The sequence below is a fragment of the Theropithecus gelada genome, chromosome X, assembly GCF_003255815.1.
Source record: "Theropithecus gelada isolate Dixy chromosome X, Tgel_1.0, whole genome shotgun sequence".
Taxonomy (NCBI): Eukaryota; Metazoa; Chordata; class Mammalia; order Primates; family Cercopithecidae; genus Theropithecus; species Theropithecus gelada.
In genome coordinates, this window is record NC_037689.1 from 130,874,035 (window position 1) to 130,891,594 (window position 17,560).

General features: G+C 40.2%; 1 protein-coding gene across 2 annotated transcripts in view; it reads right to left on the minus strand.

Annotated features, from left to right (window-relative positions):
- The window catches only part of GPC4 (glypican 4), a 118,895-nt gene that overhangs the window by 33,455 nt on the left and 67,880 nt on the right, over nt 1–17,560 (minus strand). For both annotated transcript variants that reach the window (XM_025373136.1, XM_025373137.1), the window contains one exon: nt 5,235–5,393. In XM_025373136.1, coding sequence (XP_025228921.1) covers nt 5,235–5,393 — 159 coding nt within the window. The remainder of the gene's footprint in view (nt 1–5,234; nt 5,394–17,560) is intronic.

Sequence of the window (17,560 nt, forward strand, 5' to 3'; positions counted from 1 at the left end):
AAAACCCTCTCAGGGGATCTTTAGTAAGTAACTGTGGCCATATAAATGATAATAATCTATCTATATAGGTAGAAAATAGTTAAGGTCAGGGGTCAGGAAAATTACAGAAATTTCAGCTTAGTTAATGGCCATGAAGCTTAGCTGGACATATTTGTCTTTTAAGGTTAGCAGACAGCTCACTTCCACTGAGATATGCCTTTCATGGGCATATAAATTCTAATGCCTCCCACTCACTGAGCCTCTGCACTGGTTAATGGCTAATATGAACTACAGAAAATTTGCAGTTAGTGATTAAAACGCAGATTCTGCTAAGTCTGAAGAGTGCTTCGTGCCCTGCCTCTGTGAAGTGATAGGAAACAAGGGGCCTTAGGGCTTAAGGGAAGGGTAGCTGCTTGGTTTACACTTGGCCCATGCAGATAGATGGGACAGACAATTATTTCTTTTATGTGCGTTTTAAGCTAATTCAGAAAATTTCTACTATTATTCAAGTTAACAAGCTTCAGGCTCATGGGAGGGTTTTTCAAAGACCTGGTGAAAGTAGCTGAGAGTTAAAAAAATGATAGAGGGAAAATAGAGGGTACCATACAGACGGCTAATTAACATCTTGTAAGGCCTTTCACTAAAGCAGCTGGTCTAGTCACATGTTTAAAAGATTCACAGAATTGGTAGAATTGAAAGGGTTTTAGAGAGCATCTAGCTCAACCCCCTCATTTTATGGATGGGAAAACTGAGACTCAATCAATTCCCCCAGGTCACAGTCACAGTGGGTTCACTGCAGAACTAGGATGATAATTCACTGTGCACTGCCTCCCATCCAAAGTTGCTAAATTTGCTCTAAAAATGACAAAGGAGTTTTCCCAATAGACTAGCATCAGACAACATGCATTTCCTTAGTTCTTCAAACATGCAAAATATCTACAGTTTGATACAGGCAGTTATATAGCAATGATATTACTTCATAATTATAACATCATTTTTACTAGGTAATTCAGAAATACATTTAACGTGGCAGCTGTAATCACCTTAACCTATTTGGGTTTTTAACTATGCTTCTTTTAAAAACTATTTTCTCACAAAATGCCAGGCATTTGGGGATGGGTCTTCATGCTGTAGTCCCAAAACACGGATTATGCCCCACTTCTATTTCTATTTCCTTTGCCAAGCAATTTTCCCTAACTCCCTCCTGAATTAAGTATGTGATTAGCATATTCATGAGATGACTAATTCAGCTAAGTTAATTAGCAGCTCTACTATCAAAAAATTCCCAGAATTGGCCAAGAGGGGGAGCACCTAGCTCTGTCACTACCACAATCTGGCTCTGTCTCCAGCAGATAGCAGATTTCTGGTATTAAACACCCTAAGTTATAAAGTGGGTTTGAAAAATGACAGCATACAAAAACATAGAGGCCAATCTTTAAACTCAGTTATATGTATTTAAAATATAAGAAATGTGATAATTTTTGAGGCGGAGGAAGTTTTCTCTTGTACTTCACCCAAATCCAAACACACACACATGTTTATATCTTAAAAACTGATATAGAGTGTAGTCTCTTGAGATGTACAAACGATAGACAATTAAAAGTACAGAACAAAAAAAGGGCCTTAGAGGTAAGGGACCTGGAGAAGGGACTCATCTCTCAAATCCAATGACTCCAAAAATGCCAGAGCTGGCAACTATAACCCTGACCAGGGTCAACTGAGGAAGAATGATGGAAAACTGGGATAATGGAATTATTTCCGGTAACAGAAGGCTAACTCTCTACAAGCCCCCAAACTTTTTTTTTGTTGGAAAGTTTTTTCTTTTTCAATAATTACTTTAAAAGTAATTATTTCTACCTTAGAAAGAAGTAGTATCTCATAGACATAGACAGGTTTTGATGGCAGACAAAGTTCTCTGGGGTCAAGGTCACCACTTTGAATTTACACTATAAGCTTGCAGATGACAAAAGGTACTCCCTTGAAGTTGCCTGACCCAGAATATTTCCATGTGTCCTTTTACTATTTCCTTACTATATGTCCCCAGCTGTCTCTGTGCAACTTCACTGCTCCATCTTGGTTCCCTACCACCAACTTTTTAGTCTGCCCAAATTTCTCTCTTCAATTCACACCAAAGAGCCAGGGTTTAGCTATTATAATAGTTTGGATAATTCTTTGACCAAAGCATCTACCCTTGAATTTCTGAAAATCAAGACATATCCTATAGGCAGCCTGTTAATCAATGCCCTTGGATTGGCAGGCCTTGAGAATTACTGGCAAGTCCTAATTGACAGTCTTAAAAATTAGTCAATCATCAGCAGGCGTGGTGGCTCACGCCTGTAATCCCAGCGCTTTGGGAGGCCGAGGCGGGCGGATCACCTGAGGTCAGGAGTTCGAGACTAGCCTGGCCAACATGGTGAAACCACGTCTCTATTAAAAATACAAAAATTAGCTGGGTGTGGTGGTGTGTGCCTGTAATCCCAGCTACTTGGGAGGCTGAGACAGGAGAATCACTTGAACCCAGGAGGTGGAGGTTGCAGTGAGCCAAGATTGTGCCACTGCACTCCAGCCTGGGCAACAGAGCAAGGCTCCATCTCAAAACAAACAAACAAAAAATTAGTCAATCAATGCAGCACCCACAAGGGGACTATGATTTGCATATTCATAGTCAACTATTAGTACCAGTCAACTAAGATTTTTATAAAATTATCTCATTGTTTCTGTAACCTAACATGGGGAAAATGTGCAAAGTATTCTGGCATTCCAGTATTCCAGCATTCCAGTATACTGATCTCTAGATCAAATACATTTCAGCTACTACCTATTTAAAAAACACTTGTATCTATGTTCCCTAACTTTATTGTCTATGCTGTATTTTGTTATATTATTTCATTTATTTGTTTTGAGACAGGGTCTTGTTCTGTTGCCTAGGCTGGAGTGCAGTGGCATGATCTTGGCTCACTGCAGCCTTGAACTCCCAGGCTCAAGTGTTCCTCTCACCTCAACCTCCCAAATAGCTGGGACCATAGGCGCACAACACCACTCCTGGCTAAGTTTCGTATTTTTAGTAGAGACAGGGTTTCGTCATGTTGCTCAGGCTGCTCTCGAACTCCTGGGCTTAAGCAATCTGCCCACCGTGGCCTCCTAAAGTGCTGGAATTACAGACATGAGCCACCGTGCCCAGCCTATGCCATATTGTAATTTGAAGTCAGAAAAAAACACTGGAGTTTCATAATCATTAAAGTTTTGAAACTGATCAAGGCATAGTGTTAACATATTTATTGAATGTGAAGCCTGGTAGGGAAGAGCAAGAAAAACTGTTTTTCTATCCTTTTTAAAAAACACATGTTAACACTTACAGATAAAGTTTCTCTGTATGGTTTAAGAAGAAAAAAGAAAGCAAAACAAAACAAAAAAAACCTACACATTGGAATCATAGTAGTGCTATAAAACCATGGAGAGCGAGAAGGGAAAAGAATAGCTAAACCAGCAGGCCCATAGGCAATGACTGTGGGCTCCCTGCCAGGAAGACAGAAGTCTAACAAGAAATGAGGTGGCTTGGAGTAGAAGGCCTTGGAACTTAGAAACAACTCTATCTCCACTACATTGTGCTGCCAACAGGAGAGTCATTTCTAAAGAGCAGATTTTTTTTTCCTTCTAAATTCCATTATGAAGCCCCTAAGTGGTGATTTTTAAATATCAACATCTTAAGTTTTCAAAGATGACCATTTAATTTCTAAGTTTTCTCCCCAAAGTAAAAGAAAAGACTTAGGTTATTATCTTGAATGAGAAATGTCATAGTCAAGAAAACACCATTATTTTCAATAATAACAATTCAGTGATCAGGAGAGACAGGGGAGGTCTAATGATAGATTTTGCCAGTAACACCCATTTTCACGTGGTATTAACATACTGTTAAATATTCTTAACAGCTACAGCATATATGTAGAGGGATGTGGGTAATAAGAAGGATATATAGATATATAAATTGTTCCCATTCATCCAGGGAAAGGTAATAGAACTAAGATACAATTTTCCACATAGTGTGTTTGAAAAAATGGGTAGGATCAATGGCATACTACATAGACAGTGTTTTAGTTCAACTACATTATAGATTAAATATGCTTTTGTGGTCTCACCTGGGAACCTAACACTTATTAAATTGGCTATAAGTTTGAAATAACAAATCTCAAAGCCAACATTTGAAATACAACCTGTTCTTTAACTGAGGACTGCCTTATCAGCTATATCAAATCTAATTTAGTCTAACTTTCTCACCATGGTAACAAGCCCTTTGCAGAAATACTCAAAGACATTTCATATCTAGAAAATTTGTCTTTTACTTCTTCACCACACATAATGTCAAGAAAAGCATGCTTCAAAGGTACTATGTAATTAGAATGGCCTTTAAAACCGGCACAAAGGAAATCATTCCTCTTAAAACTAAATCTACTTCATAACAATCTTCAAACTGAGTGAACAGCACCAGGGAAAAGAATCCTGAGGTGTTTTGGACTCCATATTCTATTTTTTAAAGTCTGTTATCTGTGCCATTGTTCAGATAGGACCAAAGTACACTCTCAATTGGCTCATATTGGCTATTTCTTCAATATTAAGAGAAAGTGTGCCTGTGAGAAGTCATGTCTGGCACAGGTGATTAGAATGGGTTCTGTTGTGGCTTTTACATGGAAAGACTATGCAAGAGCTTCAGTTAATGTGAGGCTGGATGGAGCCCAGCTTAATGAAGACTATAGTAAAATAGCTACTTTTGGGTCTCTGCTGCATGGAAACTCAAGAACTTTAATCCTGTCTGTGTTCTGCAAAACTTTTAGGAATTCTAGTTGTCTTTGGGGATCCATTTTGAAATTTAATTTGAAGTCTAGCATCTGTAAATTCTCTCTATTTTGACTAAGACAGTTTTCAGATGCCTGCTTTTTATTAGGAGGTCTTTTTTTCTAAAAAGGGATTTGCGTCAATAACACTATTCTGTGTTCATCCAAGAAAATAAATGAAAGCATTTAAGTTAAACTAATCTATTTTTTGGCTCCTTGTGACCATATTTCCATAATGCCTACCATACAGATTCCAGTGCATCCGGAAGTGTTCTAGCCATAAAGCTACGGGGCTAACTCGTCTCTGGTATCCAACAAGGACAACATCTTGGGAGAAAACTTAAGCACTGAGGGAGCAGAGGAGCTGTGAAAAAGCTACAGTACAGACTTAACTGCCGGCTCTTACATATGACTTGAATAACATACCATCAAACTTCTTGTAACGTGAAGCAAAGACAGCCTGCAAATGATTGCACTGTTCGCTGACCACACTTTTGAAATCATCTTTACTTTGCAGGCTGTACTTCTCCTCCATCTCTTGAGAGCAGCAGGTAGAACCCTGGGGACAGATCTTCAAATGATCACCTGCAAGATAAAAAGTAGGACAGTCAATGTCTATCATCATTCATCAAGTCTAAGAGGGAAGGGTTTGATTTAGGTTCATTTCAACCTGTGAGGTTCCTGCAAAGGCCCAGGCATTATGTGTACCTAACAAGTTCCAGGAAGCCTAAAAATATTCATTCCCTTTTTGAGAAAATAAATAAAGCCCTCTCCAAAAAGCAAAAGAACTTTCCAATCAGAGAGGTGGCTAAACCACAGGAAAATTGGTGTGGTCAATAAACAATATAGTATTCCATGTCAACTAAAGTCTCTTTTATAAATTCCCAGAGATTCTCATATTCTATGCTAAATACTGCAGAAGTCATGCAAACAAGACACAGTTTTTCCAGATTTGGGAGTTTACACTCCAAGAGAGATTGTCCTTAATGACGAATGATTTATAAAATATGTGACAACAGACAAAAACTGAGCAAATATATGTGCAAGAGTTATACTGTGGGGAAACAAAGGGATTTGTGCATTTCAAGGGTTGTCAGCAAAGAGGAAACTATAGGGGTTTATGCTGGATGATCTGAGCCTATGATAAATCACAAAGGGGTAATGGTAATCCTCAATTCTTAAGTTTCAGATTCTTTTTAATCCAATGTATTCTGTGCAGATGTCAGAGACTATATCTACCCTATGATTCTGTATATGTAGCATCATCCCAGTATAGACCAACAACTTCCAATAAACGCCTTTACGTAGTGATGCAGCCCCAAGAGTCAAGGGAAATGTCAAAGACACATCACTCCACAGCAACCCAACCCACGAAGTATTTCCCCCACTTATAGCAACTGCATTTCGCTTGCAGTTTGAAGGTGAGGTTTAGGCAGGGTTTTTTTCTATACGCCCCAGAGTTCCCCCCTTGTTCTCCGTCACAGAACAAAAATTGTGCTTTGAAGAGACAATGTCTCTTCCCTCATAATGACCACAAGATGCAATGCCACTCAAAAATAAACCCCACTAGCTACTATCACTTCAGTCTCTCCAATATTAATTGGTGTGGTATAATTTTGTACACATGTTTACAAGGATTGACTTTCACTGTTCCTTCTGCTATTGCTGTCCGTGTTCTATGTAAGTCAAAACGGGTCCGAAGAGAGAGGTGATCTGAGGAACTCAGGAATGAGTATATTGAAGACATATGAACCTGTCAATGGTAAGTGTGTCCAATCAACAAAGTGATGGGGAATTAAAAGCTAATCATTCAAACAACACTAATCATGGAAAACGAAATGGTCCATGAGCTGGTCATTGCTGTTTCTTAGCCATGTGTACTTACAGGAAATAGGGCTTCGCCTAATAGAGATATCAAAGCAGCTTTAGGGTAGCAGGGTATTTCAGATAAAATTGAGCTGGCAATTTATTTGACTAACACTAGATTGTCTACTGCACATATGCAAATAATTATATAATCATATATGTTCCCGATCATTCTTCCTTCCTGGCAATTAAAAAGTAAGGAGAATGTTACTGCCCCCAAAAAAGGGGAGTATGCAGCATTAAAGGACAATGTAAGGAAGGCAGAAAGGGCAACAATCTTCAAATAACTTCCTCATCCAGAAACTGCTAAAAGTTTCTTTTGGCATTTCTGAAAACCGTGGTCAACAGATAATTCTAACAGTAAAAAAAGGAAAAAAAAAAAAAAAAAGGTTGTGTAATCAAGTTTAGAGCTGTGAGACTGCAGAATATCTTAGATCTCGTTAGTGACAGAAGAGGGGTTGCTACGGCTTGGTTTTATGGAAACACCTTTGTTACAACCAAAAACAAAACTCCCTCTTCACTGGCTTAACAAGTTCACAGCAGGCCTTTGGTACTGGGACACATAATTAACACAGAAAGATTCAGCTGTCTCCTGGTTTCAGGGTTGAGGTAAGGGTTCCCTCCATTACAGTCTTAACACATAAAACAATATGAAGGCCCCCAAATAGTACAGTGCTGTCGCTATATTAAATAATACATATTACACTCATACCCCCTCTAGAAAATGAATTGGATTGCTCAGAATGAGAACCCACAGAGGATGGTTCAAATGAATTACTTCATAATAAAGACTTTCAATAAAATTTTTAAAGATTATTATGAGCTAAAATTCATTATAGGATAGGCTGTTTTTTCAAGCACCTGCAAGGATTCCATTGTGGTATGGATGAATTTTTAAGGCAAAATAACTTGTGAGTTTGGAAAATAAACTATGCTCACCTAACGTCAACAGGGTTCACACATAAGGGTCACTTACTGGATCCTATCAAAATAGGTTTCTAAGTTCACAGAAAAGTACCCATCTTTTTTCCCTGCCCCCAATGTACATGGGTACATGCACAAACACATGCGCACACACACACATACACCTCAAAGCAAGAAAATACCAAGAGACAGCAGGAAATAATAATTTTCTCTGTTGAAGAAGGTGCTAGATGTTGACAGGCTTAAACTCACCCACAGGAAATTTATACTAAGGATATACCCTTCAAAAACGGGTAGCAGCAATAAAAGTTTTCCTAGTAACCTGGTCCGAGTGGATGGCACCATTTACACTGGCACACATTAAAGGCCCAGAGTGGCCCAGGCACTCCACCCATCTCATCTCCACCAGTGACCTTCAAGCAGAACCTTATCGAGACTTGTTGATACTGGAACACTGGGGCATGACTTTGTTTTGGTGCCCCTTTCCTTCCTTCTTTCCTTCTTTCCTTCTTTCCTTCCTCCCTCCCTCCCTCCCTCCCTCCCTCCCTCCCTCTCTCTCTCTCTCTCTCTCTCTCTCTCTTTCTCTCTTTCTCTCTTTCTTTCTTTCCTTTCTGAGACAGAATCTCAGTCTACTGCCCAGGCTGGAGTACAGTGTCGTGATCTCAGCTCACTGCAACCTCCGCCTCCTGGGTTCAAGGGATTCTCGTGCCTCCGCCTCCCAAGTAACTGGGATTACAGGCATGTGCCACCATGCCCGGCTAATTTTTGTATTTTTAGTAGAGACAGGGTTTCACCATGTTGGCCAGGCTGGTCTCAAACTCCTGACCTCAGGTGATCCGCCCGCCTCGACCTCCTAAAGTACTGGGATTACAAGAATGAGCCACTGTGCCTGGCCTGCAATATCTAATTTTAAAAAGAAAAAAAATAGTGCACTTTCATCTCAGAGAGATCTTTCCGGGAAGATTTTGTCTAATGGTGAAAGGCTTGCCTTATGTAAAGGACAACAACAGGGTAGATACTTGGCTAATGTTTCTGTTGGCAAAGTCATCTGCCCCTCAGTGCAAAGTTCGCACTTTGGGCCATATAGCCCTGAATGCACCACTTATCCTGTCTGCATTTCTAAAAAGCATTACTTGAAAATGTAATTTGACATTCTTGCCAAAAGCCCTGTGACACACGTAGTCCAAGACATACTTGTGAATTAAACCCCAAGACATACTTGGGCTACTGGGGATTCAGTGCCATAACTAGTTAGTGCTAATGAGAAGCACAGGGAGGAAAAGGAGGACAAGTCTGGGTACATTTGAAAATGAAATTATAGCTCCATATTCTGGTAAAAAATCTTTGAAGACTCGAGCAACTAATTCAGTTTTTTTTTTTTAAACTTGAATATTTCTACTTTAAGCACCCAAAATGGTTTATTTTGAAAGCTAGGGCGTGCATATTATTTGAAAGGCATTCTGTCTTATGTGTTTGAGACTGCTTCTAAAATGCTGTGTCTGAGTGAGAAATCTTTTCTTTCTGGAGATTTCCTTTCTAAGCCCGGTGATCTTATATTCTTCTCATTGAAGAAAGATGCCACAAATTTTCCTTTAGGCTGAGAGAGCTGAACACGAGGACAACAGAATAAAGATGGGACAGGTAGACAGCCACTGTGGGGGTAGCATTGGACACTTGTACTTTTTAACAAGGGCTCTAGGTGATTCTGACCCTTCCTTAAGAATTGTTGCTAGAAAGGCTTCTGAATTCCAGCTGTGGAACAGCTGGTTATAGCAGTTGACCATTAGTCTACTACCTTAGCGAATAGTAGATTATGATCTACAACTGGCATTTCTCTCCCATATTTCCCTAATTCAATCTCCTGCTTCCATGACTCTTGACATATAGTTTCTTCTTCATGTATCGCTTCTAGTCCCTCAAGACTCTCCTGTCTGCTTTCCACTCTCTTTTCACTCTACCCATGTAGTTCTCTCTGACCCCACCCCACCTCTTAAATGGTGCATAATATGAAACTGAAGGGTTTTTTTATTTGTTGTACTTGTTGAGAATTCCTTGTTCTTAATTTAAAAAGCAGGTGAATTCAATGCTTTATGGTTTTCTAAGGAAGCACCTAAATTAAGTTGCTTTTTGTACATGGCCCTTGATTAGTTTTTTTCTTTGTGGGTCACTGGCCCTCAATAGAAAAAAGGTCCCCCAGCCCTGTCCTAGGAGGCTTGGATGGGATTCAATGAAGCGTGCTTTTAAAGCTTAACTCTCTGGCATTAAAAACAAAAAAATCACTCGAAAGAGCCAAACTTTTTTCAATCACACCAGCTCTATGTAATTTCTCTTTAGTCTTAATATCAATGCCTTAGTTTTCAAAGCTGAACAAAGACAATCACAATAAATTACTCTCAATCCTGCTGAGTATGTATTGGTTCTTTTTTTGAAGCACTTCAAATCAATGGTTAAAGAAGTAGGCATTGAATATGAGGAATCTATTCCATCATTTAACAGCGCTCTGAGGCAAACAATCTGTGAAACTGTGCTTTCTCATTTTATCTCATTTATTCCTCTCACCAAAGGCTGGCTCTGATGTACAAATGGGATGCAGCTCATGTTCGTTTATTTTCAGTTGCTCATAACTCAGCTTCCCATAGAAAATGTTATAAATGGTAGATAGGTTCTCAGGCCAGCCCTCAGCTTACTTACTACTAACTTGACTATTTTCAACTATGTCTAACAACCATTTTCTATATGTTTCTCAGAAAATACATTTAGAAATCCAACTAGATGCCAAGAAAGTGTCTCTCCAATTCTCACACTTTTTTGGGAGGTGGGGCAGTAATAGAGGAATACTGGTAGTTACCACTGAGGGGTCAGCTTTCTTTCTGTACCTGCAGGAAATAAAGTAAATCTCTAGTGTTTACTCCCCCAGTGTCCTAAATGGAGAAAACAGAGCCAGAAAATATTGCAAGACACTGGGAGAGAATCCAGGCTTTGCCTGCACCAGTGGGATTTTTAAGGTAGACACTCTTGGTACTCGGACTGATTTTACCAATAATGCAACCAAATGCCTTTGGTAAATAAGAGAGACAAACTGTTCCCGAAGGGTAAGGACCGTAGTGAGGAACATTTGAGAAGAATAGACTGGAAAGCACTATGTAAATTGCAAACATAAGAGACTATGATTTTGCATTGGCCTTTCTTGAAGAGTGCCTCACTTGAGTTATGAAGAAAACTTAGCTTTTTACAAGGGGTTTTTAAGGAGTGAATTTAAAAGGTTCCAAATATTTAAAACTACTTGGATCTTTTATTCTGCAGAGATAGCAGCAGTCTAGGGATAAGAAGTTTGATCTAGCCGGGCACGGTAGCTCACACCTGTAATCCCAGCACTTTGGGAGGCCAAGGTGGACAGATGACGAGGTCAGGAGATGGAGACCATCCTGGCTAACAGGATGAAACTCCGTCTCTACTAAAAATACAAAAAGATTAGCCGGGTGCCTGTAGTCCCAGCTACTCAGGAGGCTGAGGCAGGAGAATGGCGTGAACCCGGGAGGCGGAGCTTGCAGTGAGAGGAGATCGCGTCACTGCACTCCAGCATGGGTGACAGAGCGAGACTCTGCCTCATAAAAAAAAAAAAGAAGTTTGAGCTAGAAGTCAGGAATATGGATTTGAAGCCCAGCGCTACATGATTGGAAGCTTTTGGTAAAGACTCTTGGGAAAGTAAGTTACCCACTGGAACCTTAAAACGAAAAAAGCCCCTTGAAAACAAGGAGGTATCATGTAAATGCAAAACAGTACAATTGCAAAACAAAGAAAGAAATGAACATATCCTATGCTAAGTTACTGAAGTTTTGTGTGAAGAACAATTTCTGACAACTTGTACTAGGTGAGGGAGGGGGGCCAGAAAAGCAGCACCTTGTTAAATTCAGTTCAGCCTAAAGCTGCCTCCTTACACATTTAAAGTTTGGTCTAAAGGTTTCTCCGTACATAGTGAACTGTAACCTAAACTGGGTGTGTAAACAGACTGTAACCTGCTCTTGTACCAATCACAGGTGGCCAACGGTTCAAACCATGTTCAAATAAGGAAATCACTGAGCTGTAACCAACTTAGCTGTTTCTGTACCTCACTTCCGTTTTCTGTAAGTCACTTTCCCTTTTCTGTCCATAAATCCTCTCCAACTACATGGCAGTACTGGAATCCCGCTGAACATATTCTGGTTGTCGGGAGGGGTGATCAATTTGCAAATCATTCTTTGCTCAGTTAAATTCTGTTAAAATTAATTTGTCTGTTACCAGTAGAGGGTCTTGACTGCAAGTTGTCCAGCTTCTTGGTGTTTTGAACAAAGAATTGGACAAAATGCACAGCAAAGCAAGGAAAGAATGAAGCAACAAAAGCAGAGACTTATAGAAAATTAAAGTATTCTCCACAGGGTGTGAGCCACCCAAGCAGTAGCTCATGGGCCCCGGTTACAGAATCTTCTGGGGTTCAAATACCCCCTAGAGGTTTCGATTGGCCACTTGGTGTTTACCTCATGCAAATGAAGTAGTGGCCTACAATCAGTCTGAGGCTAAAATGAAGTTACATAGTTACACTCCTATGCAAATGTCTGATTGGGAAAGCAACCAATCAAAAGGTACTTTATTTTTATTTTTATTTTTTGAGACAGAGCGTTGCTGTCACCCAGGCTGGAGTTGAACGGCGCGATCTTGGCTCACTGCAAGCTCCGCCTCCCGGGTTCACGCCATTCTCCTGCTTCAGCCTCCTGAGCTGGGACTACAGGCGCCCACCACTGCGCCCAGCTAATTTTTTGTATTTTTAGTAGAGGTGGGGTTTCACCATGGTCTCAATCTCCTGACCTCGTGATCCACCCGCCTAGGCCTCCCAAAGCGCTGGGATTACAGGTGTGAGTCACTGCGCCCAGCCCAATCAGAGGTACTTTCAGTTTTCCTCCTGCCACACAGAAAAAGGGGGAAGGCAGGGTGTGGTGTTGCAAAGGAAGTAGCCTCTGGTCCTTCTGTCACTTAAGCGTGGAAAGTTGGGGTTTTCCTTTCAGTTTAGTTCTTGGAAGTCAGCATGAATTAGCCTCAGGTTCTCTGCCTCCAGACCTTATTCTCCTGCCTCATGTCCAAAGTTTTTCTTTTAGCAAAATTTTCTCTTCTAGCAAGTACAGAAAGATATGGAAATAAGGCACATCAAGGAGTTGAACAGCATGCATATGTGATGGTGAACTGATGGCGACCAAGCCATCAACCAAGGAATTCAAATGGCCATCAAAAGCAAAGCCACAGAAGCTTAAGGAGACATGATGAGGAAATATAATGTGACATCCTGGATGGGATCCTGGAACAGAATAAGGACACTGGTGGGGGCGGGGGTGAACTAAGGAAATCAAACAAAAAGTTGTATGCAAATATTCATAGCAGCATTATTCATAATAGCCAAATTTCCATCAGCAAATAAATGGATAAACAAAATGTGGTCTACTGTATCTGTATAATAGAATATTACTCAGCCATTAGAAGGAAGGAAATTCAGATACATGTTACAACATGGATGAATCTCAAAAACACTGCTAAGTGAAAAAAATCCACATTCATATAAAATGTCCAGCATAAGCAAATCTAGAGATAGAATGTAGATTCTTGGTTGCCCAGGGCTGGGGGAGAGGGGAAAGGATGAAAGTGAGGATGCCAGCTAAAAGGTACAGGGTTTCTCTTGGGGGTGATGAAAAATTGATTTTGGTGATGGAGGTACAACCTTGTAGATTTAAAGTCACTGTACACTTCAAATAGGTGAATTATTTGTTACATTAACTATATCCCAATAAGACAGTTACCAAAAAACTCAGGAAATCAGAATTAAGTGTGGACTTTAGTTAATAATTTTGTATCAATATTGGTTCATCAATCATGAGAAACATACCACCCTAATGTAAGATGTTAATAACAGAACACTGGGGGTGAGATATAGGAAAGTCTATGTGCTATCTTCCCAACTTCTGTAAATCTAAAACTCTTCTATTAGAAGTTATTTTTTTTAAAGAAAAGCGAGTCTTGGCTTTCAAATTAAAAAGCATAAATACATGTGGCCAGCAGGGAAAAACTTTCATCACGCTTTCAAAAATATAAATACTTGATGTAATTCTAATATTGGGGAGCTGTATTAAGCTATTATTTGCTGGAGCAATTTTCCTAATCCCTCAATTGCTACTTTACTCTTTTTCTAATTTTTATTGTTCTAAAAGTAAAATAATTCTTTGCTGTTGGTCTAAAGCATTACCAAAACAGTTTCTGTTCATTTCTTAGATCTAAATTCATGTAGCCACAAAGTGAACTAAAATGCAGGTTGCTATATAACTCCAGCCCCTCTAAGCTATCTAAGAACCCCATGAGGAACATACAATGCTCTGCTTCATGGGAACAAAGAAAGAAAATCTCTAAAGGTTTTTAATAACTCCAGGGAGGTGGAGGGACGTGTACATTAATCCATCCTCCCTCCTTCCAAAAAGGAATGAAATTACTGCATAAAATGTGCTATGTGCATCCAAACCCTGGAGTCATCTAACCTTAATAACAAAGCACGTAAATTACAGTCATTATGCAGATATATGATTTGAGATCACCTACCAATCAGTAGGAGAAATGCAGCCAGTTAGCATTTTGCAAAACCTTGCCAAAATATAACTCTGGTGGGCTTAAGACTGCCAATTATTTCTAGGTCCACTAATCCTGCAAGGTAGGATACAGAAGGCCAGTCAGAAACACATACAGTTCAATAATCAGTTTTATTATATTTTTGTAAGAATAACTTTATGTAAGGGTAGTTGGAAGAGTTAGGGTTGCTACTTTAAAACTCTACATTTCATTTCAATGAGCTTATAACAGCTTTAAACTGCACTCCAGATAGAAATCAATCAAGGCTTCTTATTGCTTTTTAAATGATAAGCAAATTGTGAACCAATCTGACAAATTAAGAACCAATTCTGACAATCTTAGATCCCCATTTTAACGGTACCAAAGGTTTATTAAGTAAGGCACACCAAACCAAACCGAGTGAATGGCCTGAAATGCACACTTTGACCTTGTGTTGCCATCACTTCTGAGCAGCTAGAGCAACTGCATCTATTTTGCACATTTACAACCACTACCTCCAGGACTCAAAAGGAATAGTAATACTACTAGTGATTAACCCAAAACTCTCCAAAAATTCTGAGGCTCCTGTAAATACTTTCTAAGCAGTGCTAATAAAAGGCTCACAGAAGTGTGCTGGGGACCCTTGCGGGATAGCAAGGAGCAGACAGGAAAAGATGGAGCTCTCTTACTTGTTTCGCAATTAACAAAGGAGATCTTTTCTGTCAATAATTCAGGTGCACATATCTTGGTAGCATCGTTAGAGAATTTCTCTTAAGTAGCAATTATGATTTTCACTAGGCTCATAATTTAACAGAGGGCCTAGGGATAAATAAATGATTCCAAATGCCTCTATGGATTTCATACTCATTCAAGTGATTTAAAGGCATCACATGTGAGTTTCAAGCTCTTTAAGAGAAAAACAAACACACAGACTTTGAAGGTGTTTGTTACATGGTGCCTATGAAATTAAGATTTCCACAACTCTCCTCAAAGTCCTTCTTGTTTTACTGGTGAATTTTTCTCATACTCCCACTCCCCCAACTCTGAGGTTTTCTTTTTACAGAGAGTGAGATGAGAGACAGTATAGAGACTGAGATTCCCAGGGTTGATCACGTCTGTTAGAGCCCCAGTGATACATTCAGTTACGAATAAAAAGCAGCCTAGACAGAAAACGCCATGGGTGAGGATTTTATTTTCCCTCTGGAACCTGTACCCCCAAGCCACGCATCATAATCGCTGGTAGACCAAGGCCTCGGCAGGGCCATCTCTGGGACAGCTGATCAGACCTGGCTTGGAATGTCATGGTGATTCCCAGAGTAGGAGAGGGCTAGCCGCCAGCACTTTGCCCTTTCTTTGCATCTCCAGTGACTGCCCCAGTGGGCAGTCTCCTGCACACCATCACAGAAGACCTCGGAGAAAGCAAAAGGAGCAAGGTATCCTCAGGAAGACATCAGAGACACCCCTTTCCTCCTCCCCCAGGGGCTGACTCAACACTGACTTCCAACAGCAGGTAATTTTCCTTATTATTTCCAAATAATCTCTAAAGAAGATCCTGGGAATCTCATTCTCACATAGCCTGCCACAGCCATTTAGAATTCACAGGAATATCCGAAATGGTCAACAGCTGAATTTGCTGCAAGTATAGAAGAAAATACAGTTGGTGGGTGGGGAGGCTCACAGATATCAGACATTTCTCTGATTGTTCTAATTGAATGATTAAAGCCTGCCTTTTTACATACATATCATGGATTGTGTGAGTCATGACGATTTGTTGTTGTTGTTGAGACACAGGGTCTTTGCTCTGTCACCCAGGATGGAGCGCAGTGGCGTGAGCATAGCTCACTGCAGTCTCGACCTCCTGGGCTCAAGTGATCTTCCCACCTCAGCCTCTTAAGTAGCTGGGATTACAGGCGTGTGCCACCACACCTGGTTAATTTTTGTATTTTTTGTAGAGATGGGATTTCACTACGTCGCCCAGGCTGGTCTCGAACTCCTGAGCTCATGCGATCCTCCCCCTCAGCCTCCCAAAGTGCTGAGATTACAGGCATGAGCCACTGCACTTGGCTGAGTCATGACAATTTTTAACATCAAATTATTTTCTCTTTCTTAGTAATTGCTTTCATCTTAAACAAAAGGGAAGGTAAAAGCTGTCTTTACCTTCTCTTAACCTTCCTTTTCACAATATACCCAAAATTTCTCCCCTCAAAATACAGCATGATAAGAGGTTTTCAGTAAATTTACTGTCTAGAAAAAATACACCAGAAGAATAACATTTTCATTCGTCATGAATTCTCCAAAAGCTATTTCTCCAAATGGCTATCTAGAAATCCTTTATGTAAACCTACCGATGGCAAAGTCCACTTCCTCACATAAAGAAAAATTATTCTGGGAGGGGCACAGTGGCTCATGCCTGTAATCCTACCATTTTGGGAGGTCAAAGTGGGAGGATTGCTTCAGCCCATGATTTCAAGATCAGCATGGGCAACATAGTGAGACCCTGTCTCTACAAAAAATTTAAAAATTAGCCGGGCATGGTGCCACACACCTGTAATCCCAGCTAGTCAGGGAGGCTGAGGTGGGAGAATCACCTGAGCCCAGGAGGCTGAGGCTATAGTGAACCATGATCATGCCACTGCACTCAAGCCTTGGGGTGGGGGAGGGGGGAATGTTTCATTCTGAAAACAAAACAAAAACACACAACAACAACAAAAAGCAGTAATCCATGCAAACCATTACTCAAAATTCTATCTAGGCATCAATAAAATGGTGCAGAGGAAAGTAAGATTTACATTTTTAATATTTGTGCTTAATTACATCCTTTAAAACCCACTTCTACAAAATTCTTGTTAAAGGTCATCGTTAAGTTACAGCTTACTCTAATACAGATCTGGACTGAAGGACTCTTAATAAGTCCCAGTTCCCATGGATATGGACATGAGCCACCGTTGACCAGGGGTTAATTTTATAACATGAGAGAAAAATTGTTCTGAACCTTGGAATGGGTAGAGGAGGGAGGGGCAGAGCCCTCCTCATACTCCCCATCGTTTTGCAAGGCTGAGTTTCCCCAGCCCTCCCAATTGGCCATGAAAAGTCTTCAAGCAGCATGTTATGCAATATGAAGCATGCCATTTTCAGTAAAAGCAAAACAAAAACTCCTTCTCCCCCATTATCTAATGCCCTAGCACCTGGGGCACATGCCCTACAATTTACTACCATTTAATAGGCTCTTTGTTATTTAGAAAAGTTTTGTTGACAAATGTAAAGATTTCAATGCGTACTTCCTTTTCTAGGTCAGTTCCTGGAGCTTTAAGTAAAACTTGTCTCAGTCCTAATTTTGGAGTGAA